The following is a 27,338-nucleotide window of genomic DNA, read 5'->3' on the forward strand; positions in this document are numbered from 1 at the left end:
AGTATGGCCATTTTCACTATGTTGATTCTTCCTACCCAGGAGCAGGGAATATCTTTCCATTTTTTTATATCCTCTTCGATTTCTTTTTTCAGAGTGCTGTAGTTTTCAGTGTAGAGATCTTTTGTTTCTTTTGTTAGATTGATTCCTAGATACTTCATTTTTTTGGTTGCTATTGTAAAAGGAATTTTTTCCCTTATTGAATAAGGAGACTTTTAAATGTAACATAATAAACATCATAATGGGAAATAGTAGTAATAGCAATAAAATAGTGTAATAGGATTTGCCTTATTAAATAATTGTAGCTGTTCTTTCCCATCTTTTAAAATTCCTTAATCTATTTTTGAGTATCTGAACTTTTGAAGGGATTGAATTATGCAACAGGTAATTTACTGAACAAAAGATTGTTACTAAGTTTTGCACTGGGATGAGTAGGACAAAAAATCTTCATTTTACACATTAAATATTTTGTGGGAGAATGCAGATTATGATATGTGAGTTATAAGTTACTAAGATAAAATGATGGAACTATTTTGAATGGTATTACAAATGGTATTGATCCTATCATTTTAGTTACATACTTCCGGACTCTTATGCCTGTCTTTCAGTTACTACTTTTGCTGTCAGTATGTTTTGTAGTTTGTTTGTTTTGGTTTTGTTTTGTTTTTTGGTACTGGGATCGAACTTGGGACCTTGTGCTTTCGAGGCAGGTGGCAGAATCACTGAGCTATATCCCCGGCCCTATTTTTGCTATCAGAAGATTAGAAAATTCCTAAGGATTTCACATCACTATAGTGCTTTTTTTAAAAAAACTTTAGTTTTGCTTAATGATACATTTTAGTTTATTATTTATAGGGAGAAGTGGAATCTTTGTATTCATGGATAAGATCCATTTTTTTTCAGTTCAAAGGAAATATCTACTCCACAATGTTGTTGTATTGGTAGGTGCTACTGCAGACATATATTACCTACATTTTAATAATATGACATCTTTTCTCAGCTTTTTTTCAGGGAGAAGAAACTTAGAACACAAAGAATTGAAAAATGTAAGATGATGGCAGGTCAGATGAATGTCTTCAGGAGGAATTAGGGAAGGCTTTATGTAAGATATAAGAATAGGAATGGGTAACAAAGTCAGTTGAATATTATGGCAGCCTTTATCAGAATTTTGTTGCATTTACAGTGAGCAGAAACTTTTTGTGCACCTTTAATCCATCTTCCTGTGGAATCTTTGTATTCATGGATAAGATCCATTTTTTTTCAGTTCAAAGGAAATATCTACTCCACAATGTTGTTGTATTGGTAGGTGCTACTGCAGACATATATTACCTACATTTTAATAATATGACATCTTTTCTCAGCTTTTTTTCAGGGAGAAGAAACTTAGAACACAAAGAATTGAAAAATGTAAGATGATGGCAGGTCAGATGAATGTCTTCAGGAGGAATTAGGGAAGGCTTTATGTAAGATATAAGAATAGGAATGGGTAACAAAGTCAGTTGAATATTATGGCAGCCTTTATCAGAATTTTGTTGCATTTACAGTGAGCAGAAACTTTTTGTGCACCTTTAATCCATCTTCCATTGTTACCTGAATTTTTTTTTTTTTTTGGTACCAGGGATTGAATTTGGGTCCTTGGCTTGTAAGGCAGGTGGCGGAAACCACTGAGCTAAATCCCTGGCACCTGAACTCTTTTTAATAAACACAAATACCATATTTCTTCATTAAAATATTTCAGGCACTCTAAAATTTATGAAAATGGGTTCATGATTTGGTGCTTGCCTCCTTTGTACTCATCCAACCATGTAGAACTAACTTGTAGTCTCTGAGATAACAGGCTCGGCCCAGCCTTTACAGTTTGATTGATATAATCAGTGTTATCCCCACCACTTCACCCACTCTGACAGTTTTCTTTAAGGTTCAGTTCAGTCTGCATTTTCTTTTAGATGTTTTTGGTCTTTTCCCTGTCTCCAAACTGATGTAGCTGTTCTCTGCTTTCAGCTACTGCAGCAGTTACAACACTGTTGTGCTGGTTTTGGCTACTGCCTACATCAGACTATGGAGTTTCTTGAGGGCATAGGCTGAGTGATTCCTAAGTCCCAGGTTTGGATTTGTCACAGTCTAGACAGTGGACGCAGAGTGGATAAATGATGTGGGGATAACTGATGTATGTGCAGAACTTGTAAGGTTGATTGAAAGGAATTGGAGATGAGGGGCTATATAAATAGGACCTGGGTAGTGAGAAATTAGTGGGCCACTTTTGGAAGGCAGAGAAAGGGACCAGTCTGCATTGTTACAATATTTTATTAGCTCAACTACATAAACAAAACAAAGAAGTAGTTTCTTTCCTTTTGCATCAGTGCTTGTGAAATAAAGTTCAGATTTCTCATCATGCATTTCAGAGCCTTCTTCAATCTCATCTCATTTTACCTGGCTGATCTTAACATGGTATTGCCTGCCAAAGGGCATTCTCTGTTCCAAAGAGGCCACTTTCTGCACTGTTCTTTGAATTGACTACCCTCATTCCTTACTTTGGAGCTGTACCCATACTATTAACCATATTTGTAATTTCTTTCTTTTTATCCTCAGTTCTTCAGCTTTTAGCATTGTTGAAAGGCTAGTGCAGGCTGACCCCTACCATGAGGTATTTAGCTATTCTGGATGGCCTAAGTCATGATCAGCCCTGTTTTTAACTTTCTGCAGCCAACATTAAATGCCTTTTTTTATGTATGCATTGCTGGACGAGGTGTAATCTAGATGGATGTGCTGAAGTATACTTTTATTCTTCATCCTTTTTAAAGCCCCAATCATTAAATGTTGGGGCATAGTTTTCTTCCCTATATATTTCTGGGGAGTTTTAGAGAGATCGTGTTTCTCAGCCACACTTTATTTCATGTCTTTACTTTGCTTCTGCTCTGTTTTAAATCCTACTTACATCTTGTCATTTGAGCCAGTCTTTTTGATACTTGCCTTCATTTCTCTAAAGCACGAGTCATATGCTTGCAGCTATTTGTAATAGAGTTCTTTTGAAAGTGTGGGAATAGTCACAAGGATTATATGTCAGTATAGTGAGTATCTTAAAATTCTTTTCCTTAAGAAATTCTGTAGAAGCTGGGCATGGTGGCACACCTGTAATCTCAGCACTCTGGAGGCTGAAACAGGAGGACCATCTTGAGTTTGGGGCCAGCCTGGACTACATAGTGAGACCCTGTCTCAAAAAAATAAAACAAATAAGAAATTCCTTGGACATTTCCCTGTTGGAAATTTCTTGACTATTTTTATTCCTGAATCTCAGCCCTGTGGCCTATAACCAGGTCTTCTCTTTATCATTTAGATGTCCTCAACTCTATAGAGTCTACTATTTGTACTTATCCCCCCATTGACTCCTATACAACTTTCCTGCAAACTTCAGATTCATCTTTCTTTCCTTAGATCTGCCCTTTTGAAATCAAATTTTATAAGGGCTTAGTTTCACTTTTCTCAGTTTCACCGGTCCGCTGAGAGTTTGCAAACTATATGCAAGGGCTTTTTTGTGAGGGGCTGGAGCTAAATGAGACCCTGCATTAGTAGATAAATGAATGATAAAAAGAGATGTGTGAGTAACAATAGGTGAAAAAAGCGCTAATGGATTTACCAGCAAAAGCAGCTATGTTCTAAACCTAACCGAGGCACATTAGGCCCAGATTAGTGTTCTAAGAACTGTGTAGTTGTCTGGGGGGAACTAAGTACAGGTGGTTTAATCACAGTTTTTAGCATAGTGTTAGTCAACTTTTGTCACTGAGACAGAATACCTCAGAATAACAACTTAAAGGAAGAAAAAACTTATTTTGGCTCATGGTTTCAGAGATTGCAGCCCATGGTTAGCATGTTCCATTGCTTTTAGGCAAGGGAGGAAGCAGAGAGAGGAATCTAAAGATCCAGAATGTCTTAGGGGTCGGATAAAGTCCCAAAGGTCATGCCCTCTGGTCCACTCTGTTTGATGAGGCCCCAGCTCTTGTTTCCATCACCTCCCAATGCCATCAGATTATTATCTCATCAGATTAACCCACTTGATAAAGTTAGAGTCCACATAATTCAGTCACTTTCCCAAAAGCCCATCAGATGGCAGCCAAGCTTTAGCTCGAGTTTTGAGGAACATTTCAAATCCAAACCATAATAGTACATTAACATCCTTAGGTAGGCATTTTTTTTTCTCATTTTTTTTCTTTTGGTTTTTTGAGACAAGGTCTCACTCAGGTTTGCCCTGAACTCACTAGCCCAGGATGGCTTTGAATGCAAAGTGATCCATAGGCATGTGCCACCATACCTAACTTAGGTAGTCATTCTGTTCAGGACTTTTGCTTTTGCTGTTCCTCCTTCCTGGAATGCTCTTTTCACTAGATATGTCATTGATTACTCCCTCACTTTCAAACTTTATCAGACATCTTAATGGGTCTTATTGCCACTTAGTTTACGACAGTATCCTTTACCTTCCTTTCTTTTTATACACATGCTCTGTTCACCTTCCTACCATTGCAAATGTACTATGCATTATGTGTGTTTATCTTATTTATTGTATGTTTGTGCTGTTAGGATATAAGCTGCACAAAAGCAGAAATACTTTTTTGTTTTATTCATTATTAATAGCTGTAGTGACTAGAGCTGTTAGTGGAATATAGTAGGTGCCTGGAAAATGCTTGTTGAATGACTCTTTCTGAGATTCTCATTTTGTAGGGCTCTCATTGTTTTAAATAACAAATTTTTTCTTGCTACAAATATAAATGTTGTGTCCTCCAGTATATCATGAGCTCTTTGGGAGCTTTGCTCCCATATGCTTCCTATTTGCTGAGTCTAAAACCAGTCTCAGAAACTTAGAAAACAGGGCCGGGGATTTAGCTCAGCGGTTCAGTGGCCTGCCTTGCAAGTGCAAGGACCCAAGTTCAATCCCTGGTACCAAAAAAAAAAAAACAACCCCAAAAAACCAAAAAAAGAAACTTAGAAAACACTGCTCTTGTTCAATTTAGTACTCAAAACATTAGCAAGAATAGTTAGACAAAAATAAATAAAAGGGATATGTATAGGAAAAATGACACAGATTATTATTATTTATAGATGACATGATTCTATTCTTAGAAGCCCCCACAATCCATCAAAAGACTTAACATTAAAAACCAAATTTGCTAATGTAACAGGTTATAAAATCAACACAAAAATCAATAATGTTCTTGTACTAATAATGAACTTACTGAGAAAAAAATGAGGAAAAAAATACTGTTCACAATAGCATACAGAAAAAGTAAATAAATATAGTGGTACTTTGGTTCATGAACTTAATTCACTCCACGATTCTGGGGAAGATGGCTGTGGTCATGTTTGTCACCTGATGCCAAGTTCGTGAATGGAAGCAAAATTTTGCTGTTTCTGTGAACCGAATTGTTTGTGAACAGAACTATTCATGAACCGAGGTATTTCTGTATTTAGGAGTTAACTAAGGAAGTGAAAGACATCCATGGGGAAAACTACAGTACTCTGAAGAAAGAAATCAAAGAGGACATCTGAAAATAGATATCCCCTGTTCCTGGATAGACAGAACTATAATAATCAAAATGGCCATACTTCCAAAATTTTTGCATAGATTTAATACATCTCAATTAAAATCCCAACATCATTCTTCAAAGAACTGGAGAAAATAATCTTAAAATTCATAGGAAACCAGAAGAGACCTAGAAGAGCAAAAGAAATCCTGGGTAACGAGCAAAGTAGGAGGCCTCACCATCTTGGACCTGAAATTAAATTACAAAGCTACTGTGACAAAGACATAGAACCAGACATGTAGATCAGTCGAACAGAATAGAGGATGCAGTAAGCACCCTCAAGGCAATTAACTACTTGGTCTTTGATAAGGGTGCCAAAAGCACACAATGGAGGATAGATAACCTCTAAAAAAATGGTGCTGGGAAAATTGGAAATTCACATGTGGAAGATTGAGTCTAGACTAGTGTCTTTTACTATGTACCAAACTAGAAAAACTTAACCTGCTGGAAAATAAAATGGGTAAAACTCTTGAAGTCATAGGCTGAAGCAAGGACTTTCTGAACAGAACTTTATTTGCCCAGTAAATAGTACCAAGAACTAACAAAAGGGATCATATAAAATTAAAAAGCTTCTGCACAGCAGAAGAAACAACCAGCAGATAAGACAACAAACAGGATGGGAAAAAAAAATTTGCCAGCTATTCTTCAGACAGAGGACTAGTATCTAGAATACATAAAGAAAGAGCCCCCCAAAATAAAAGACCAAGTCATAAAATGAGCAACTGAAGGTGAATATACCCTTCTCAGAAGTACAAATGACCAGTAAATGAAGAAATGCTCAACATTGCTGGTTATTAGAGAAACACAGGTTAAAATAACATTGAGATTTCGTCTTAACCCAGAACGAATGACTACCAAGAAGTCACCAAATGCTAGAGGCTGTGGGGGAATGGGAACACTTCTGCACTGTTGGTGGGAATGTAAACTAGTATTACAACCACTATGGAAATCAGTGTGGAGATGCCTCAAAAATCTAAAAGTAGAAATTCATTTGACCTAGCTATTTCCTTTCTAGATACCTTCCCAAAAGAGTTAAAGACATCATATTACATGATAAATGATGCATCTATATCCATGTTTATAGCAGCATAATTCATAATAGCTAAAACTTGGAAGCTGCTTCTATGTCCATCAACAGAGGAATGGATCAGAATATGTGCACATATAGTAAGTACACATTGGTGTACTATAATGTAAAGAAAGATAAACTTGAGTCCTTTGTAGGAAAATGCATTTACTTTGATGAGACCATAATGTCAAGTGAAATAAATCGGACACAGCTTAAACACTGCACGGTTTCTCTTAAAACTATAAATAAAGAACGAAATACAATATACATAATAGGAAGTAGGGAGGGAGATCTTTCTCAGAGGCAGAGGATCAAAGATGAAGGGGGAGGGGAGGGACAGGGATTGAAAAAGGTATTAAGATTTGTCACATACAGGTACCAACACACAAGCAATATTAACATATTGTAAATATTGTATGTACAAAAGGGGGATCAAGAAATGGGTAGAGGGGGAAGGAAAGGAAGGGAGATGAAAAAGGAATTAATATATTATGTACTTGTACCAACTTCCCACAAGAAATGTAAACATGTAGTACACACATTATATATAATAAAAAATAAAAACAAAGAAACTTAGGAAAATGGCATCATTATCACTTTATAACTTTTTGTTTTTATTTATTTATTAATTTATTTATTTTCTTGAGACAGGGTCTCACTATGTAGTTGAGACTGACCTGGAACTCACTATGTAGACCAGGCTGGTCTCAAACTCACAGCGGTCCTCCTTCCTCAGCCTCCTGCTGGGATTACAGGCATGTGCCACCATGCCTTGCAACTTTTTGTTTTTAAATGGTGATACTGGGCGATTGATCCCAAGGACCTTCTACTACAGAGCTATATCCCCAGCCCTTTTTTATTTTCAAGTAAAAAATTTCATTGTTTCCCAGTGGGACTTAAACTTGCAAGTCCCTGAGTGTCAGTGTGCCTAGCTGTAGCCTACTTTTGACAATTAGCAATGAAATGGAAATATTGTAGACAAATTAAAAAACAAAAAATCATAACATATTCTTTTTTGTTTATTCCTGTTTTGTTTTGTTTTTGTTTTTTTTTGGTACCAGGGATTGAACTCGGGACCTGTGCTTGGGAGGCAGGTGGCAGAACCACTGAGCTAAATCCCTGGCCCCTGTTTATTCCTTATTTATATGCATTTTTACCTATCTATAAGTACATGCTTTGCTATATTCATTTAAAGCATACATCTTCCCTATATTTCTGCATGATCTTTGTGACTATATTTTTAAACAGTACATAAGAAAATATCTTAACTCGGTGCTCACTAAATAAAAATAACTCTCATAGGCCATTCTTGCTTGCTAAAAGAAAATCTAAAAGGACAATAAAATATCCCATCATAAGTTTCTCAAAAATTGAGCCTTCCTAAAAATTTTCTCACGTGTCTGAAAATCTCCCTAAAGAAGCCTTTTTCAATTAATAGTATCATTTAATTTTAGAGTTGGAAAGTGCATAATATTTTAATTTTATGTGACATAGTTTTAGGCCTCTTTTTTCAGTCACTGCTTCTGGAATATGACACTATTTTCCACCTTTTATAGAGGTGCTGATACCCTCAATTTGGTAATTCACTGACACAGAATAAAACAAAACTGTGACCTATTTTGTAGGCCTAAGCTTGTGTTAAATATAACATTAAGATTACATTCATTTTTTATGAGAAATATATCTTCACTTACATTTAGGTTGCATAGTAGTTTCTATTCTTTTCCCCTCCTGAGTTTCTTGTGTTGAATTTCTTTTTTTCTTAACCTGGGTGTAGTTCTTTACATTTACCTTTGCTTGGGCATGTCACTTCCTCCCTCTAAGAATTTTTTGTCCTGTGTATTTGTATTTTTTCTATATATTTTCCCAGTAAATTAAAAAAATTAGAGTGGACTAAGAATAGAAAAGTGTATTTATACCACTATAACCTTTCTGTTAATTGACACCAACAGACCTGGCATTCTGACAGTATCCGCAGCCTGATTTGTTCTGGGCCAGTAAGAGTCCTCTTTTGAGACTTCTACTGGAGTCAGTGAGGAAGGATCTTTTCCGATAATGAGGTTTTTGAGAATGAGACCCTTAAGCTGTATGTGATTAAGTGGAAAAGGAAGAGAACCCCTTATTTGATCTATCATCAAATGCTATTTTGTAGTGTAGTAAATAAAGTTAGTGAGGGTTTTTATAACTCTTCAGAGAAGAAAATGAGCTTAATCTGACATGGCTTTTTGGTGAACTCATCCTTACTCCTAGAATTTGATACTTCCTTCTAAGTACCCAGGCCATACTGTCCATCTAAATAAATAACTGTATCCCCCCGCCCCAGGATGAACATCAAAGTTGTTCATGACCTGATAAATGTTATCACCTTCTAATCTGTATCACTAGAATGTAAACTGAAATTATGAGAAGAAAAGGATCTCCCACATTTTCTTTGGAATTATTTATGTGTTAAATAAAATTTTATTTAAAATGATCTTTATTTGTTTTGATAAGATTTTTATAGAATGTGAGGCTTACTTAAAATGGCATTTGTAGTATTCCTACAAAAAATCAGGCATCAGGCCTTTGCTTAAGAACAGTCACAGCATTTCTTTGTATTAGTTAAATCGCTTGTTGTTGGCATCTTATGTTGAGAATATAGCCTCCCATAAGCATAAGAACAAAATGCTTTTGCTAACTCACATTTGTATTCTTCATTGGAAACTATTGTAGATAATAGGATGGTGGAAAGCCGTTTTAGGAATACCTGTTAATGTAGTAAAAGGTGTTCTTTAAAAATCTGCATTTCTTATCCTTTTGCAAGATAAGCAGTTCTGAATAAATGAAATTTAATAAAGTATAAGTTCAAAATAAAGCTCACCAAAACTTAATCAGCTAGTTTGATATCTGTAAACAGATTAGCAAATTTAACCACTATATAGGTACCATAATAATAAATAAAAAAGTAGATATACTTTATGCTTAAATTATTATGAAAATCACAGAGCAACAGACTAGTGTATTGTTCTAGTTGTCACAGATTGATTAAAATAACATAGAATTTGTAGTGGATTACATGTGCAGGCCAGGTGAACGCCTTGTAAGATGTGTATCCTGAACAGGGTATTTCATGGAAAATTGGGAAGAAAGTGATGGGAGACTGATCATGTTGCCCTCTGGTGGGTGTATGTGGTATGTGTATGTGTGAGTGTGTATGTGTGTACATGTACATGTATAAATGTGTACCATACATAAAACTGCATTTATTTTTGTTTGCCACTAATTGTATGGATCCCCATTTATCTCTGTAAATATCAACTTGTAATCTTTATTAATAGTAAGTGCTATAACATTTTAGTATTTTAATTTTTAGAATTTTTTTTGATATACATATAGTGAAATGAATATCACTATTAACTATAGTCACCATGCTGTGTATTAGGTCTACCGAACTTCCTCATCTTGCATGATTAAAACTTTCTATTGCTTGATCAATGTTTCTCCATCCCCACCCTATCCCCAGTTCTCTAGTCCCTGGCAATCACATTCTACTCATTGCTTCTATGACTTTGACTTTTTTAGATTCCACATGTAGAGATCATATAGTATTTATTTTTTTGTTCCTTGTTTATTTCATCTAGCATAATGTCCTCCAGGCTCTACCATGTTTTTATACATGATTGGATCTCCTATTTTAAGGTTGAGTAATACGCCATTATCTATAAATCAGATTTTGTTTATTCATTCATTGATGAACACTTAGGTTAATTCCGTATCTTGACTATTGTGAATAATGCTGCAGTGAATATGAGAGTGTGGATGTCTCTTTGAGATACTGATGTCATTTCCTTTGGATTTTATATACATACCCAGAAATGGAATTGGTGAATCTTGTGGTGGTTCTGTTTTTAATTTGTCTGAATTGTTTGATTGTTTTCTGTATTGGCAGTATTAACTTAGATTCCACCAACAGTTTGAAGAGTGTTCCCTTTTCTCTATATTCTTACCATCACTTGTTACCTTTTGTCTTTTTGACAATAGCTCTTTGTATTTCCCTGATGATTAGATTTTTTTTTTTTTTTTTTTTTTTTTGGTACCGGAGATCGAACTCAGGTCCTTGCACTTGCAAGGCAGGTCACCGAACCGCTGAGCTAAATCCCCGGCCCTCCCTGATGATTAGAGACGTTGAATTTTTTTCTTATACCTATTTTCTTTTGAGAAATGACTGTCAAGTTCTTGGCTTGTGTTTTAATTAGGTTGTTTGGCTTTTGTGTTGAGTTCCTTATATATTTTGAGTATTAACCTCTATTGAATGTATGGTTGCAAATATTTTCTGTCATTCTGTGGTTTTCTCTTCACTCTGTTGATTGTTAACTTTGCTAAAAGGCATTTTCTGAGACAGCTTTACAATTTATAATAGTTTTAATACAGATAAATAATCATGTAGTACAGTTGAAATGAGAAACAGTGAACCTCTAAGCACTTTTCAAAATAAGGACATCTGTTAGATTGGAGTAAAGTTTGGCTTTCTAGTCTTGTTTGGTGACTATGTATCTTATTTGAAAATGCTCATTCTATCTGGGCATGGTGGTGCCTGCCTGTAATCCCAGCACTTGGGAAGCCAAGCCAAGAAGATTGCTACAAGCTTGAGGCCAGCCTTGGCTAGTGAGTTAAAAAACAAAACAAAACAGAACAACAACAACAAAAAACCCCCAAAGACTAAAATGTCTCTTCTATAGATAGTTGGAGCTCAACAAAGTGTTCAACATAGAGGGTTGAGTGATAGATGACCTTGGTAGTAGACAGGAAGATGTGTCACTGACATTCCTCTTAAAAAAAGGACTTACTCCTTGGCTGTGAGCAAGTAGAATCCTGACAGCCCCCTCTCTCCTGTGCCTAGTGTTTGCCTCAGCTACCAGAGACACCCCCACAATCATATGATCTCCCTGGGGCAGTATAGATTTGTAGTCTGAGCAAGGCAGAGACCTAGACATTTTAGCCCATCACAGAACACATTGATGGACAGTACTCATTTTAGAGCTTTCATTTGGTTGGCTGAATTCTTGTTAGGTCTGTATCGCAGTTGGAATTCTGCTATCTCCTCAGCTGCAGAGAAAGCAATATGCACTAGCTCCTGACATCATAAAACTAGTTTACTAGAAGGAAATATATATCAAACGAGAAACTTAAGATGTAATCGATGTTATACAGAAGTATAGGGTGCCATGATAGTGTATTATAAAAAGGACTCAGGTCCTGTTAATAACATTGGTTAGGAAAATGGCATGGATTAATAATCAGAACGAAACTCAGGCTCTTAAGACCAGTCTTCTTTGTAATATGGGAATGACACATGTTCTATTATCCTTTAAACAACTAGCTAGGATTGCCCATGTGATTGGGGGAGGATACCTACTAACAACTAAGAGGGCCTGATGTACGAATATTTTTCTAGCTTTGATTTGTATTAGTTTGCTAATGTCCCATTGGCCAAAGAAGTTCATGTGGCCAAACTTCGATTCAAGGATAGAGAGATAGACCTATCCCTTTCGATGGAAGTGTTTATAAAATAGCGTATGTGTATGTGCATTTGTACACGTACATTATAAAATAAAATATCTCTGTTACATAATAATAGCAAACATTTACTGATCACTTTGTGTAAATAGTACTTAGCACAGATGAGTATCTCTAATATGAAAATCTAAAATTTGAAATGTTCTGAAATCTGAATCTTTTTGAGCACCCAGGATTTTTTGGATTAGGGATACTCTTCCAGTAAAGTATATGCAAATATTTCAAAATCTGAAACACTTTTATTCCCAAACTTTTTAGTTAGGTACTACTCACCCTTTAAAGAGGTAGTGGGATGTGTTATTGAAAATATTCTACCCTATGAAAAGAGAAATCCATTTGGAGAAATGTGTTACACTTTTTTTTTTTTTGACATTTAGAGTAATTTTAGTGATAACGCTTGGCAAATAAAGCAAAACTCTCTCTTTTCTCCTTTTGCAGTAAGAAAAGTGGAAAACCACCATTACAGAACAATGAGGTAACTTTTTAAATCATCTGTTTTTTTGGGGGGGTATGATTCATTTATTTTGTTGTTTAATTTTGAGTTAGGACAAAATCATAGAATTAGAAGAGAACTAAAAAAAATCACTTCCAACCTGATTTTTTCACACACACACACACACACACACACACATAAAATAGACATTTCTTTCTGAAATAGAATCCTAACAGGTATCTTTTAGTATTTTCTTGAATATATTCAGTGGAGAGTACTATTTTAAACAAGTCATAACTGTTAATTTTAGCCCATGATCAATTAATTTTCCCCTATATAGCTTCCTAGTGATTTGACTCTGTACAGAAAACTTTTCTTTCTTGTCTAATAGACATACATTTAAAGACAGTGTGTCTTCTGAATGTTTTTTCCCTATTTTTCTAAGCAACTTTTATTCCTTTGAATATTTCTCATGTTGTGGTTTTTTTTAATCCTTTTTTCAACTCTAGTGCATTCCTCTGGACTTACATTAGTTTCTCTAGACATTGTGCTTAGAATAGAGTATAGTTGTCCAAATATGATTTGACTAGTATGGAATCTGCACTGTGCTATTCCTTGATACTAATACTATCCTATTACTAAAATTCAGTTTATAATTGCTTTTACTTAGTCATGACTGTTGTTTACATTAAGTAAACTTTTGATAAATTTTAACATTCAGGTGAACTGCTCTGTTGACAGATTCCCTATATCCTGTATTCATCAGTTGATAGTTTTTTAAATAGCAGCTTTATTGAAATATAATTTGAGTACTATAATATCAACCCACTTAAGTATATAAATCAGTAGTTAGTATAATAATCCATTTACATGTATAAATCAGTAGTTACTAGTATATTAGCAATGGATAGCTCTTAACACTGTCTGATTTTCAAATATTTCCATCAACTCCCCAATAAAATCCATTACCCAATAAAACTCACTTCTCATCACCCTCTTCCTCTAACCCCTGGGAGCCACCACTGTACTTTGTTTCTGTTAGTTTGCCTCTTCTTGACATTTCCTGTGAATATAGAATCATATAATATATGGCCCTGTATGCCTTATCTTTTTTCAGTTAGCTTGATATTTTCAAGGTTTATCTTGGTTGTATCAGTATTTTTGTTAGCTTTCTGTTGCTGTGACAAAATACGTATTTTAAGAAAGGAATGATTTATTACGACTCATGATTTCAGAGATTTCCATCCATGGTCACTTGGCTCTGTTGCTTCTGGGCTTTGATGAGAGAGAATGTCTTGTTGGGAGGCCTGTGGTGTAGAAAGCAGTTCACCTCATGATAGATGGGGGAGAGAAGGAGAAAGGTCCTGCAGTGACCTACTTCTTCTAACTAGGACCCACCTCCTAAAGTTTACACCACCTCTCGTCATTGTCATTTTAAGAATCTCTCAAAGGATAAATCCATTGATGAGGTTAGAGCCCTCAGGATCTAAACCTTCCTGAAGGCATTTATGTTGTATTCCTATTTTTCTGTAGTTTTGTTTTAGCATACAGGTTGTGTAATATGAGCTAGCGGTTGGATTAAGTGTTTGCCAATAAAAAGGATACAAGATGTATAATGATACCACATTTGTAAAATTGGTGAAATACATATATGCATGTGCATATACAGGTATATAGTAAAATGAAATTTGTAGGATATGTATTGAATGTTAAGTATTAAGATTTTATATCTCCAGATAATATGGGTTTTTTGTTTTGCTTATCAGATTTTTCTAATTTTTCAACAGTGAATGTATTATGAGAGAAAGCAATTGAAAAGGATTTTTTCATTGAAATATTTTGTAATCTTTGAGATGGGGTAAAGTGAGATAATTTTTATAAGACAGATGGAAAGATTGTAATTAGAGAGTTAGAAAATAAGACTGACAGGCATGTTTCATATATATATGTGTGTGTATATATATATATACACATATATATACGTGTGTGTGTGTATATATATATACACACATAGAATGGGGGAGGGAGGGAGGAGAGAGCAAACAGAAGATAAATAGGTAGTAGGGAGAAGTCCAAATATTTTCCCAAATTATCTCTTCTGTCATTTCATTTATGCTACTAATTTCTATTCTTGAAGAGAAAATTTTGTGCTGTTATCTGTTCATTTCTTCTTTGTAAGAGTCTTTTCATCTATGACTTGTGCTCTAAGTAACAGTTTGGCCATTCTTAGAAGATTGATACAGTATATTAACTGCTATTATTCTCTACTTTGTTATGAAATTGTTTATTTTTTCATAGAAGAAAAGTGCTTTTAGTATTTTATTTATTTCTGCTTGTATTACATTATGCTAAATGTGAAAATAAAATTTTAAAAGAAAATAATATAGTTTATTTAAAAATGCTTATTTAATTTTGTTGTGATACACATGCTATAAAATCCAAAATGTATAAACGCCATTCTCAGTTTGGTATCAAGCATTCTTATGTATATTTTTATATTTTTGGATATGTACGCATATATCCATACAAATGTAAATAGGAATATTACACAGTTAGAAGTTTTATAAATTCACTTGTAAAATAAATTATATGCATCATTCTTTTTTCCCCAGTATAATGCTTTAGTGTTATAATTAATTTAACTACTCTGTGGTATTCTGTTGTATATGAATATAAGCTTTTTTACAGTGTAATTTTATATAACAAATTTAATATAACTTGATACACATTTGGGTTATTTTTAATTTTACAGTATCATAAAATTGCTGTATTTTACTCTATAGTCTGCATTTTCATAGATGATTTATGATAGTTGTACATCTATACTTTTCCCAAAAATATACAAAAATTCTTACCTTCTTGTCAGCACCATACATCACTTTTTGTTACTTCATACATGTCTTCTTTAGTTCATTCTAGTTCATTTTACTTTTCTAAGTTGATTGATACAAACTTCGTTGCCTCTTATTACTTTTATTTTCCTGGTTTATTGCTTATTAATTTAAGTCTTTAAATGGCTTTCATCTGATTTTTGCATCCTCTGTAATTTTCATGTTAAACTTTTTATCACCAAAATGTTTTGAATTAAAAAAAAAATATTGAGGAAGTAGACTAGGAATGTAGCTCAGTGGTACAGACTTGCCTTCATGAACAAGGCTGTGGGTTTAGTCCCAGGTACTATAAAAAGAAGAAGAAAAAGATCTAAATATTGGTGAGGTTAGAGGGTGGAAAAGTCAATTTTGAATTTAACATGAATTCTTAAGAAAGGCTAAGTAGTGTTAGGAAATGTGCTGACTCTATAGGTACTCTAGTCTTACTTAGATTGGTTTCAGATATGAATTTTATTACGTATTAAGAATAATGTAGAGCACCTTGCTGTCTCCTCTCTGAATAATCAGCTTTTCAGAGCCAACCCTCCTGTCCAGGTGTTTCTTTGAAGAAAATGCTAGGATGACTTTTGGAAAAATATAGTTTCCTTCATGGACTAAAATGTAATGAAAATCCAGTTAACCTTCACTGTTTAAAAATAGGAACAATGGCAGCTGAATAGAAGAAAAAGATCAAAACTGTATACCAGTTAGAGGATACAACTTTAAAGTGCATTTAGCATTGTTCTTACAGCTTTTTAAAAGCCTTCCCAAGTTTTTGTGCTGCATCATTTCTTGAGAGTAGCAAGAAATTTGTAGTCCTCTGTTTAAGGCAGCAGATAGTCATTTCACTTTAGCAATGTGCTGCATAGAATTAAAGATAAGAATGGAAAAGGGTACTGTGAAATAGTACATGTCAACTACAGGTGAGGTGAGGTGAAGGGGCTGGTGGCAGGAAGAAAAACTGGAGGGTACAAGTTTAATCTTTTTTTTTTAAGGTGTTAGGTTTTTATTATCTATCTATTCTTTATTCATTTCTTCCTATATTTTCTTAGCTTGGGAAAATGAAAGGGGATTTTAAGTTGACGTTGTAAAGTTTGGCTTGGGGAGAATAGGCTAGTACAACAATATAGACTGAGTGAGCCTTTTAGTCTTTTCTGTTCCCAGTGTGTCCTTGTCATTTGGAATAGTAGCTTGAATCAAGTAAATATTTGTTGAATGAATAAAGTATAGCAGGCCCCATAGCTCAGGAGGAGGTGGTTAGCATTCTTCTCTGAAAGACCTCAAATCCTGAATCTCTGTACCAGCAGTTAACCTTCTAAACATAGTGCCTCCAAACATCCTTTCTTGGTCTGTAATTCTGAACCATACTCAGTGCCTATTAGGATTATATATATATATCTATATATATATAGATATATATATATATCTATATATATATATCACTAACATACAGAAGGTAGTTTATTATTCTAATTCAGTATTAAAATTATTTACTCACAGTTCATCAAATTAGATACTAATGTAATGAAAGCACACTTACACTAAAGTTTCTGAAGTTTAAGTTTCTGAGTATTTGTTAAGAGCTAGTCATTGACTAGATAAATGTGTCTAGTTTGGGGAGTCAACAAAAAGGCTAAGCTGGAATGGAGTTCTGGAGCATTTTGCTTTGTCCAAGAAGTATTTCTGCCTTTTACCCCAAATAGTTCAAGGGTAATAGAATAGCTAAGGTTATCCTAAATCCTTCTAAACTAAGAATAAATTATTAATCCTTTCTGTGGCCTCAAGACTCTGCCCTCATAGGACCTGCCTACCTTTTTACCTTCTATCATTCTTGTTCCTTTGCTGTAATATTTTGGTGTCACATAATGACACCAGTTTTATTCTCAACACTGGGGTTTTGTGCTTGGTGTTCTTGTACTTCACTCCTTCAGTTCTCCCTCCTCCCAAATAATGTTGTGGTTTCACTTTATGTTTTATTTTAAAAAAGACTTCTTTTAATCAGGAAGTGGCTAATGAAGATATTAATAAGTACTTGACTGTTACTTAGCTGTCCTCTGACTATGCCTTTCTTATTGCTCTATCTAGTCTGGCCATTTTGTTGTTCCTGCAGCACCTTACACATATGTTCACTTTGTTATTTTGGACATGCTATTTCTTCTGCTTGCAGGTTTTTCTCCCAGATACTGTGGTTCTAGAATTTCTCACTTCCATATTGGTTTCCACGTATCATCTTATTTTCTTGTAAGCATGTTTGAATATGAAGAGCAGTGAGAGTCCGTGTTCTTTAAATGCAGCACCCATCTTCATAGTTGTCTGTATTGACCCAGATGGGACATGGTTCTTTAATCTTGCTTGTTAGAACTATCTTAAAAAGACTTTTTTAACTACAGAAAGAAGGAAAAAAAGAGCGAGCTGTGGTGGACAAGGTGTTTTTATCAAGGCTTATACAGATTCTGAAAATCATGGTCCCCAGAACATTTTGTAAAGAGGTAAGTCTTATGAGATTATAATTTTAAGTGTCCAACTTTCAAGGTTCATGAAATCAGAAAAGTAACTCTTAATACTTTGGTTATACTAAGGTCGTGTGTTTTCTGTATATTTGTCTCTAACTTACTACCTGTCATGAAAGCACTTTAGTTCAGTGCCAGTTCTTAAATAGTTTTCTCTTGTTTATAAGATACTATTTCATTCATTTTGTGTGAAATACTATATTATTACAATGCAGCTACCTTAAATGATGTTGCTTTATTATGAATACTGTCAATGAAAACTAGCAATTAAAAAAGACAAACACTTTTATTACATTGAGATGTTAATAAGTCACATCAGGCCAAGTGTGGTGGTGCATACCTGTAATACTAGCATTTGGGAGACTGAGGCAGGGGCATCGTGAATTTGAGGCCAGCCTGGACTACATAACAATAACTTGTCACAAAAAAACACAACAACAATAATAAAAATGACATATTGGTATGGATATGTTTGAGGGTTGCTTCTTCATATTTAATTAAACTTAATTTTAAGATTTCCCAAAATAGTATGCTATTTCTTTAAATATTTTCAGGAAGTGAGCAGGTTGTAGGAATTAAATTTATCATTTCCTTTACCCTTTTATCAATATTATTTTTACCATTATTTGAAAAGCATTTTTAATGATTATTAAAATAATGCTATGTCGTCTTTACTCACCTCAACATTCAGTATTAAATAAGTAGAAATATCATCACCTTTGACTTCTCTCTTGCCTCATCCTTTTCATTGGGATATGATAATTTTTTACTCCTATTCTTACAGTGTTCTTACTCTTCTGGGATCTCTTTTTAAAAAATCCTTTTGCTAAATCTATCTTCTTAAAACGTAATATTTTTTAATTCAAGTTTTAAAAAGCATTAGCCTCATAGTCTAGTAATAGCAATTCTAGGATAAAATGTTCCCAAAGTACTAAATTTCTGAAAGAGAACCAACTCCTATTTCTTCCATCACATGGACATGGTCCTCTTGCCTTCACAGCAACATGTTGAGGAACTAAACAGAAATGTATTAACATTTACTTTTGCCTACTTTACACAGAGGTAATTCTTGCTCCTTGAATTAAAAATTGGAAAATGCTGGTAGATGCTTTTTTCTTCTTAGTACTTATCAGTTTTTTGCAAATTTTAGTGTATGGTCTTATTTGTGGACATATATCTTGATAAAAATGAGATCACACTCACACTTTTAAAACTTACTCTTTTCCTTAAATTAAAAAAATTTTTTTGCCAGTATCCATGAATTTCTCATAAATTAGTCTCTTCATTTATGTCTACTGTTCACTATGACTTAACCTGGATTATTATAATGTCTTACTTGGTCCTTTTGTTTTTCTCCTTATCCAATTAGTCTCTTTTCTAAAACCCTAGTAAAAACATTTGGCTTCTTTTTTCTTATATGGTAGGTTATTCATAACCTGAATCTGATCTGTTTTTCAATATCATTTATTTAGAAGCTTCTTCAGTTTTATGATCAGTCCCTGTGCTTATGTACTTTCATTTGTTTGCAATACTTTGTCTCTATTGCCTCAACCCCGCCCAGAAATGTCATAACACATAACATGTATTATCCTCTTTGTGAAGGTTTCCTGTTCCTCTTCAGGAGTAATTGTTTTCTTTTTTCTATATCCTATCTGGTTGTAGAAAATGCAAGCTTCTCTGGAAGGCTAATATACCTACTTAAACAGTTAGCAGCTCAAAGCTCACTTTAACTGTTGCAGGTGTTCACTTCATGTAACATGAAGATGAGGTCCTCAGGAGCCTGAAAGAGAGGTAGATGGGGCTAACTTGTCCAGCCTCCCACTTTTGTCTACATCTAGACAGTCCACAGTCATTTATGTACCATCTTTGAGGGATCTAAAAATCCAAGTTTAACTCCCTTTCAAGAAAGCAAAGTAAACTTTCTTAGAAATCACAAAAGATGTAGGTGGAGTTAGAGAAATGAAAATGTAGCATATGAATGTATGGAAGTTCATACCAAGGGTGAAGGATGGACTGCCTGTATCAGTGCCAGTCTTTAGTTTCTGATGCATGAACAACTTACTAGGAATAGTGGTGATTCTAAAGACACCCTTGATATAAAGGCATTTCAGAACTGTTGGTTCTGTTTGCTGGATTTTGCTATATATAGCAAGATGAGCCAAGAATATAAAATGATGGGGAAAATCATTTTTCTCTATCTTCTAATAGTCCTCAATAATTAATTTAGGATTGAGACTGTATTTAAGGTCTGAATTAAAATGGACAGTTAGCATTCGTTAAAGTCAACACGTTCTTCTGTTTCCAGGTGAATACCTAATTGAGAATGGTGAGATAGCATAGGAAGATGGTGTCTGTCTTGAGAGTTAACTGACAAACATTGCAGTAGCATGTGCTTTTATTGCTCCACATAATACTTCTGTATTTATGACTTTGCCTTGTCTTTTACTGAAAGGCTATATTTCCAATATCTTCACCATTTTAAAAACTATATTTCTTTCACACAAATTACACAAATACTAGGTACAGTTATCTCTCACTTTAATAACTTTAGATGTAATAGCCAACAAATGCACCCTGTCCCTCCAATGAGGCCCTTTGCCCTGACTTTAGCTTCTATGTTACTCTCATATCCTTCCAATTTAGAAAATGTAAGGTCAGTTTTGAATGAGTATGTTGGTGGGGGAAGAAGATAGTGGCGGGATTTTCATCTCACATGGAATTAACTGACTCCTAGCTCGTCACCCAGTCACTCATCTCTCCCTCTTTGTAATCTACATTGTGCAGCATTGCTTAAGTAACATTCGCCATCCATAACTTTTAACATTTTCTTTTATCTAGTAGAAATTTACAGTAATTTTATATTCTCTAAACTCTGGATAGTACCTTCATAGGGGGTTAATTTCGTTCTTTTTTTTAATTAGGTCTTTCATCATAATCTTCATTTTCTCCTTTATTTTACTTTGTCTGTTTGACATATTTCTACTGACATAACTGTCTTTTGCTTCTGCACATCTTCCCATCCCATCACTTATGAATATACACAAATACTAATACTTGCCTAAATTTTTTGTTTTCTTTTTATTTTTTATGTGTAAACCTTGCTTTAATAATAGCTCAATTAAAAGTCCTTATGAAGACAGCCTCACTACTACAGATTTTCTAATAAATTGAACCACATTTATGCTACTTGGGCAAAAGAGATATGCTTTAATATTTGTTGGTTGTTTATATATCAACCATTATTTTTCTTTGTTGAAGTTGTATATTCAAAAAAACAAGAGGGCCGGGGATTTAGCGCAGTGGTGCCACTGCCTGCTTTGCAAGTGAAAGTTCCTGAGTTCCATCCCCAGTACCAGAAAACAAAGCAAAACAAAACAAACAAAAAAAGAAAATTTCAAGGTAATCTTAATTACGCTTCTAGCTTTTTTCATTGACCATTCTGAGGCAAATCATTTGATGTCCCTAAGGTTTACTTTTGAATTATGGATGAAAAAGATAATGATCTATGAGGCCTTTTTTATTTATAATTTTAAATTCTCTTGAACTATATTTTAAAACTGCTTATAGGTAAAAAGTAGGCCAATTTTAAAACTTTGAATTTTGCAAGGCAGGCACTTCCCTTTTTTTTTTTTTAACTGGGGATCAAACTCATGACCTTGTGCTTGTGAAGCGGGTAAAAAGTAGGCCAATTTTAAAACTTTGAATTTTGCAAGGCAGGCACTTCCCTTTTTTTTTTTTTTTAACTGGGGATCAAACTCATGACCTTGTGCTTGTGAAGCGGATATGGCACAGCATTAAATCCCTGGCCCAAATCTTTGAATTTCAGAAACAAACATCTTTATCAAGTAATATCCCTTAATTTTCTAAAATGAATTTAATTTTCTACATTTGCTTTATTTTAGACAGGATACTTGATATTAATTGCTGTTATGCTGGTATCTCGAACATATTGTGATGTTTGGATGATTCAAAATGGGACACTCATTGAAAGGTACGTATCCATTCACCTTTCTTCTGTATGTATAAAATACTAATTTGTCTCATTTAAGTGTTGTCTTTGTAAGCAAAAAGTAGATTCTAAATTAGGTAAAGGACACTTAAATTATGTGTTTGTTCATTTACATAGAAAAATTCTTATTGCTAGTCTCCTATGTACTTGTCAAGCACTGTGCTACTTGATAATAGAAGTGTGTGAGTTGTGTATGTATGCATATGCATGCCATGAAGGGGAGAAATTTTATACCAAGCCTTTTTGAGCTGAGAGTTTATTAGAGATGTAGAACCAAAAATTAAAATGCAGTGCAACAGGTACTATTATCCAGATTAAGAGAGTAACCAAGTTGAATGTTTGAAATTAGTATGGTAATTTGGAGGAAAATACCAAAACATTGCAGTGAATTACATTGAGCACATTTATTCAAGAGAAATATTGGGCTGGGGATTTAGCTCAGTGGTGCCACCGCCTGCTTAAAAAGAAAAGTTTTTAGGTCAACATTTCTGCTTACAAAGTTAAAGTGATTTTTATATTTTCTCATTATAATCTTTCTATATATTATTAATCACTGCATTTGATAATTTTGAATTTTAAAACTTCAAAAATTTTAGATAGAATCGCAGGTTATTGTAACCATTCACTTTTTGTCTGGTAATAAAGAAGTTATTGTCAGCCAATTTGAATGTCAGAGTAAAAAATTTTTGTCCTGTGAGCTGGGAGTTAGCCTAGTGTGAGAGCATTTGTTTAGCCTTTCGTGAAGACATTTATGTCCTTTCATGTGATTTGTAAATTTTTTTCTTTTTGTGATTTTAAATGTCCTATTGATAAAAATAAAATCTCCCAAATTATATTTTCTTGCAGTAAAAATACACAGGTTGCCTCAATTGTGAATAGTGTAATAGTACATGTTAGTATAAAATTAACCATATGTTAATTATAAGGAATCCCATATAGTAACATTGTAGAAATTATTTATTTTAAAAAATTCCCCCTTTTATTCAGGTTTTGTGATTTCATACTTTTGTAATCTAAGATAATAATAATAATAATTTTTGTAAATCAGGGATTTTCAACTTTGATTGAATAGATGGTAGTTTTAATTTTTTCAAATTCTTCGTAACCTGCAAAGGAAAGGCATTTCCAAGAAAAGTGGTGCTTTAATTGGTAATGATGGGCAAGTAGGCAGTTATGTAGTATGAGCCAATTTGTAACTCTACTAAATAGTCAATGTATTAGGATACTCAGTTTTAAAATTTAACTATAAAATTTTAATATTTTTATCTTTTTGACAAATTGCTTAAATTTTTTTGAACATTATTTTGATATTCTTCAAACTTATAAAAATGTTGTAAGAATAGCACAAGGAACTTCCTTATGCTCCTAACCCATATTCACCAGTTTTTGTAAAATAGTTATTTTAAGATTGTTAACTTTCTCCTAATGAAATATTTTTGAGCCTCTGCTATATATGAGAACTTTGATATTTGGTTAGATATTAATATTTAATATTTGGCCAAACTAAAAGTTTGAAGATATTGTGCATCTATGATGTGGCACAATTTTATTTCAGACATTAATGTATTTCTTTATCTGACTATGAAAGTTCTGTTGTAACTGGGTTTATTTGTTCTTACCTTTTTGCATATTCCAAAGTAGGTCTAGATCCATATATTTTTGCTGAAAGGAGTCTCCAAGAGACTTGTTATAGTTTTCAGTGTACTTCATTTGAGTCTTCATATTTTAGACTTGTTTGTTAGTAATGGCCAATGACTTTGTAACATAGACAAATCTTAATAGTAAAGATAGAAATTGTAGTAATTCCATGATATGGACAAGAATCTTTCAGAACTTGTTGCTGCTTTATCTGCTCATAATGATATATTTTATTTTCACCCATTTGGCAGTAAGCAACATTTTAAAATTACCAAACTTCTTTTATAAAGTCATTTGGGAAGTAATGATGATTAGAACTATTATAAAATTATTGTATTGTTTTTCTTTTGCAGTGGAATAATAAGCAGAAAAAAAGCCTTATTCAAGAAACCATTTTTAAAATTTATAGCTGCCACTCCAATGGTAAACCATTCCTGAATGATGATAGCATGTGCTTTATCAAAATTTTATCGTGTGTTTCACAGCTTGGGCAGCAGTAAATCACTTTAATTTTATATCCTTTAGTTCAAACAAATTTAACTTAAATTTCTAAACTTTTTGTACTCTTCTTAATTGCCTAATGTTTCTAATATTATGCTACAAACATTTTTTATGGTTCCATTTGAACTTTCTGGTAGTTCAGTTTTTAAAACTTGCTTGGGTTGTATTAAAAATTGGACTATTAATTTTTCCATTAATCTAATGTAATATTTCCCAGAGTATTGCCCAGGGAAATGCTATGTGTTATAAACTCCTCTCTGGATTAAGAAGATATATTATATATTAAAATTTTTGAGAAGATTTTGGTAAAGACATTTGTTAGCTTTGTTTAGTCCAGGTTTTCCCAAATTTATTTACCTTATGAAAAAGAAATTATTGCTTTGTAATGTACCACACACTTTATTTTGATGAGAAGTTAAGTTTAAATCATTTAGTTTACTGTTTCTCAGACATTTGGTGGGCTGGGGATTTACCTCAGTGGTGCCATTGCCTGCCTCGTAAGTGCAAGATCCTGAGTTCAATCCCTGGTACCAAAAAACAAACAAACAAACAAAAAAACCAAAAAACATTTGGAAATATTAGTAAGAATTATTGAGAAAAAAAGTTCTGTGATCAAATAAGTTATACCTCTTTAGTAAATCATAGAAATATCTTACTCAGGGGTTTGTTACTTATATAATAATGGCCTTCATACTTTCTAATAAAGTAGTAAAACCCTTACTCTAAATTCTCAATTTATATTTTAGAAACAGATAAATATGTAAAATACATGGAAATCAGATAAAAGAGGACCCAATTCTGTTGAACTGTGTCAAGGGAACTGTAGCCTGTACAGAACCATTCTGAGTCTTCTCTGATCTATCATTTAGCCCCAGAGTTGGTAAACTAGGACCCCACAGGTAAAATCTCACTATGGATCATCTGTTTAGGTAAAATTTCTTTAGAACACAGTTGGGTTTGTTCTTTGGCTGCTTTTACTTTACAGTGGCAGAAGTGACTAAGTAGTTCCAACAGGGAACTTATGTCCCAAAAAGCTTAGAATACTCTTAACCCTTTAAGTAAAAATTTGCTGTTCCCTACCTAGTGTTTCTTATGCTAGTAGTTCATATAGGTGAGGATCAAAATTTTAAAAACAGACATAATCTATTTTGATATATCAGATACTGAGCTATTCCTAGGGCTATAAAGTTTTTAATTGTTTAATTGTCTAAACTTTTATGGCAGCTTAAGCCTCCCCCCACTTTTGGCATTTTTTTTCAGGGCAGTCATTATTCTTTTTTGCCGTGGTGGGAGGGGGATGAACCCAGGGCCCTCACCTTGCTAAGCACTGTCCCTAACACTGAGCTACATCCCCAGCCCCTAGTTATCATTCATAACTTTGTCATTTGCAGAGTGAGGTTCAAGCAAGCTGTTTTAAAATAACATTTCAAAAGTTTCAGATGTGTTATTGTAAAAATTATTTTTTTCGTATTATTTTTTTCCTTTTTTCCATTCATTGGCAATTTATGGGAATAATTTTTAAAGCTTTATAGATACCTTTTTAGTCTTGCTTTGCTTCTTTTGCAACTAACACATTGCATGTGGTGGTTTGCAGTGGTATCATTGGTCGTAGCAGAAAAGATTTCAGGAAGTACTTATTCAACTTCATCGCTGCCATGCCTCTCGTAAGTTTAATTCTTTAAAAATTTTACTTCATCTTGTTATAATCTTTAAAGATATTTACTTATTAAGTTCTTTAAAGATTATGATGCATTACTAGGTTTCAATTTTGAGTTTAGTTTCGTAGTTGATATTGATAGTCTAGTTTTTCAATATAAACCTTTAAAATTAAACTATGTTTGGCTAAGTTCCATTTATTGCATACGCCTGTGGATTTGTTCTTTTGTTTGTTTTTAACATTCAGACAAGACTTTTTCCAATGTTTAGTAGCATTCTGATGACAGTAGTCCCTGTTTCACAATGTGACAACCACAAAATGTTTACAGAAATTGCCAGATTGGAAGTTAGTCAGGGAACACAAATCATCCTAGTTGAGAGGTACTGCTTAGGCTGTTGTTACCTGTTATAAGTTGAACCACTAGATGTACTTTAGGATAAACTGAAATTTAGGATCTGAACTTATTAAACATGAATTGCTCAGTATGAAACATGATTTTCTTAGCTTGGTTCTTTATTTTATTGTTATTGTAAGAATTTTAGTATTCTAAATTTGGGGATAGAAAAGGAGAACTTTGTAAAGTCCAATTAAATTGAAAATATGTAAGAAACTCTAGGTTTAATAAAGTTTGAGGCTGGTACACATAGATTTTAGACTTTCTAAATGATAAATTGAGATAAACAACATAGATGCAATAAGTTCTTGACTTAGTTGAATGAGTTCCTTTCTGGAAGAATGTTATATAAGTCAGATTCATTAGTAAGTACAGTGAAGTGAGTCTTATACCTTTGACACAGATATGCAATATAAAGCATAAAAAGACCAAACATATATACAAATACTATAAATAAACTATATTTACTTTTACAGTTACCTTGAAATCGTACAGTGTTGGAGGGTATAACAGTAAATACATTATTATTACTTTTATAGACTTTAAAATGGTAAGATAGACACATGAGCTACTTCTGTGATTTGTTCACATCTAGGAACATTTATCATGTGAGGTCCATTCCTATCTGTGAAAGTTTGCAATTCAAATGTTCCTAAGTCGGGGACTTACTGTACCAAAGATTGAGATTCAACAGAAGATCAGTATTTTGCAACCACTGCTTGATAACATTTTTAGTAAGTTTGAGTTTGGAATATAAATGAGTTCAAAACTATGAAAGAATTAATTTTAATATGATAGAAAAGATTAATAAAAATTATTGAAGAATAGTCAAAATTATTCTAAAAATCTGGAAAATAAAACATTTTTAAACAAATGTATATACAGTATGTATAGAATCCTATTGTCTGGATTTGTAGTGCAGGCAGTAGGAAACAAGGTATAAACATAAATGTCTGAACTTCTAAAAGCAAGTCTTTAAGTTAGACAACAAATTTTTTTTACAAAAGAAAGATGTCAAGATATGTCTTCTAATTAAAATTATTCTCAAATGAAGTTTCAAGTAAAGCTTAATTTAGGATAGTTAAGCCAATTGCATTTGATTTAGTTTATTCTCTTTATATTATTATAAAT

At 33.5% G+C, this 27,338-nt stretch overlaps 1 protein-coding gene across 1 annotated transcript in view; it reads left to right on the forward strand.

Moving 5' to 3' along the window:
• Positions 1–27,338, forward strand: part of Abcd3 (ATP binding cassette subfamily D member 3) — a 79,191-nt gene that overhangs the window by 3,583 nt on the left and 48,270 nt on the right. Inside the window, exons 2-5 of the mRNA XM_010608035.3 lie at positions 12,606–12,670; positions 17,889–17,987; positions 21,911–21,999; positions 25,751–25,820. Coding sequence (XP_010606337.1) covers positions 12,606–12,670; positions 17,889–17,987; positions 21,911–21,999; positions 25,751–25,820 — 323 coding nt within the window. The remainder of the gene's footprint in view (positions 1–12,605; positions 12,671–17,888; positions 17,988–21,910; positions 22,000–25,750; positions 25,821–27,338) is intronic.

The sequence above is a fragment of the Fukomys damarensis genome, unplaced genomic scaffold, assembly GCF_012274545.1.
Source record: "Fukomys damarensis isolate Sample0158 unplaced genomic scaffold, DMR_v1.0_HiC HiC_scaffold_33, whole genome shotgun sequence".
Classification (NCBI taxonomy): Eukaryota; Metazoa; Chordata; class Mammalia; order Rodentia; family Bathyergidae; genus Fukomys; species Fukomys damarensis.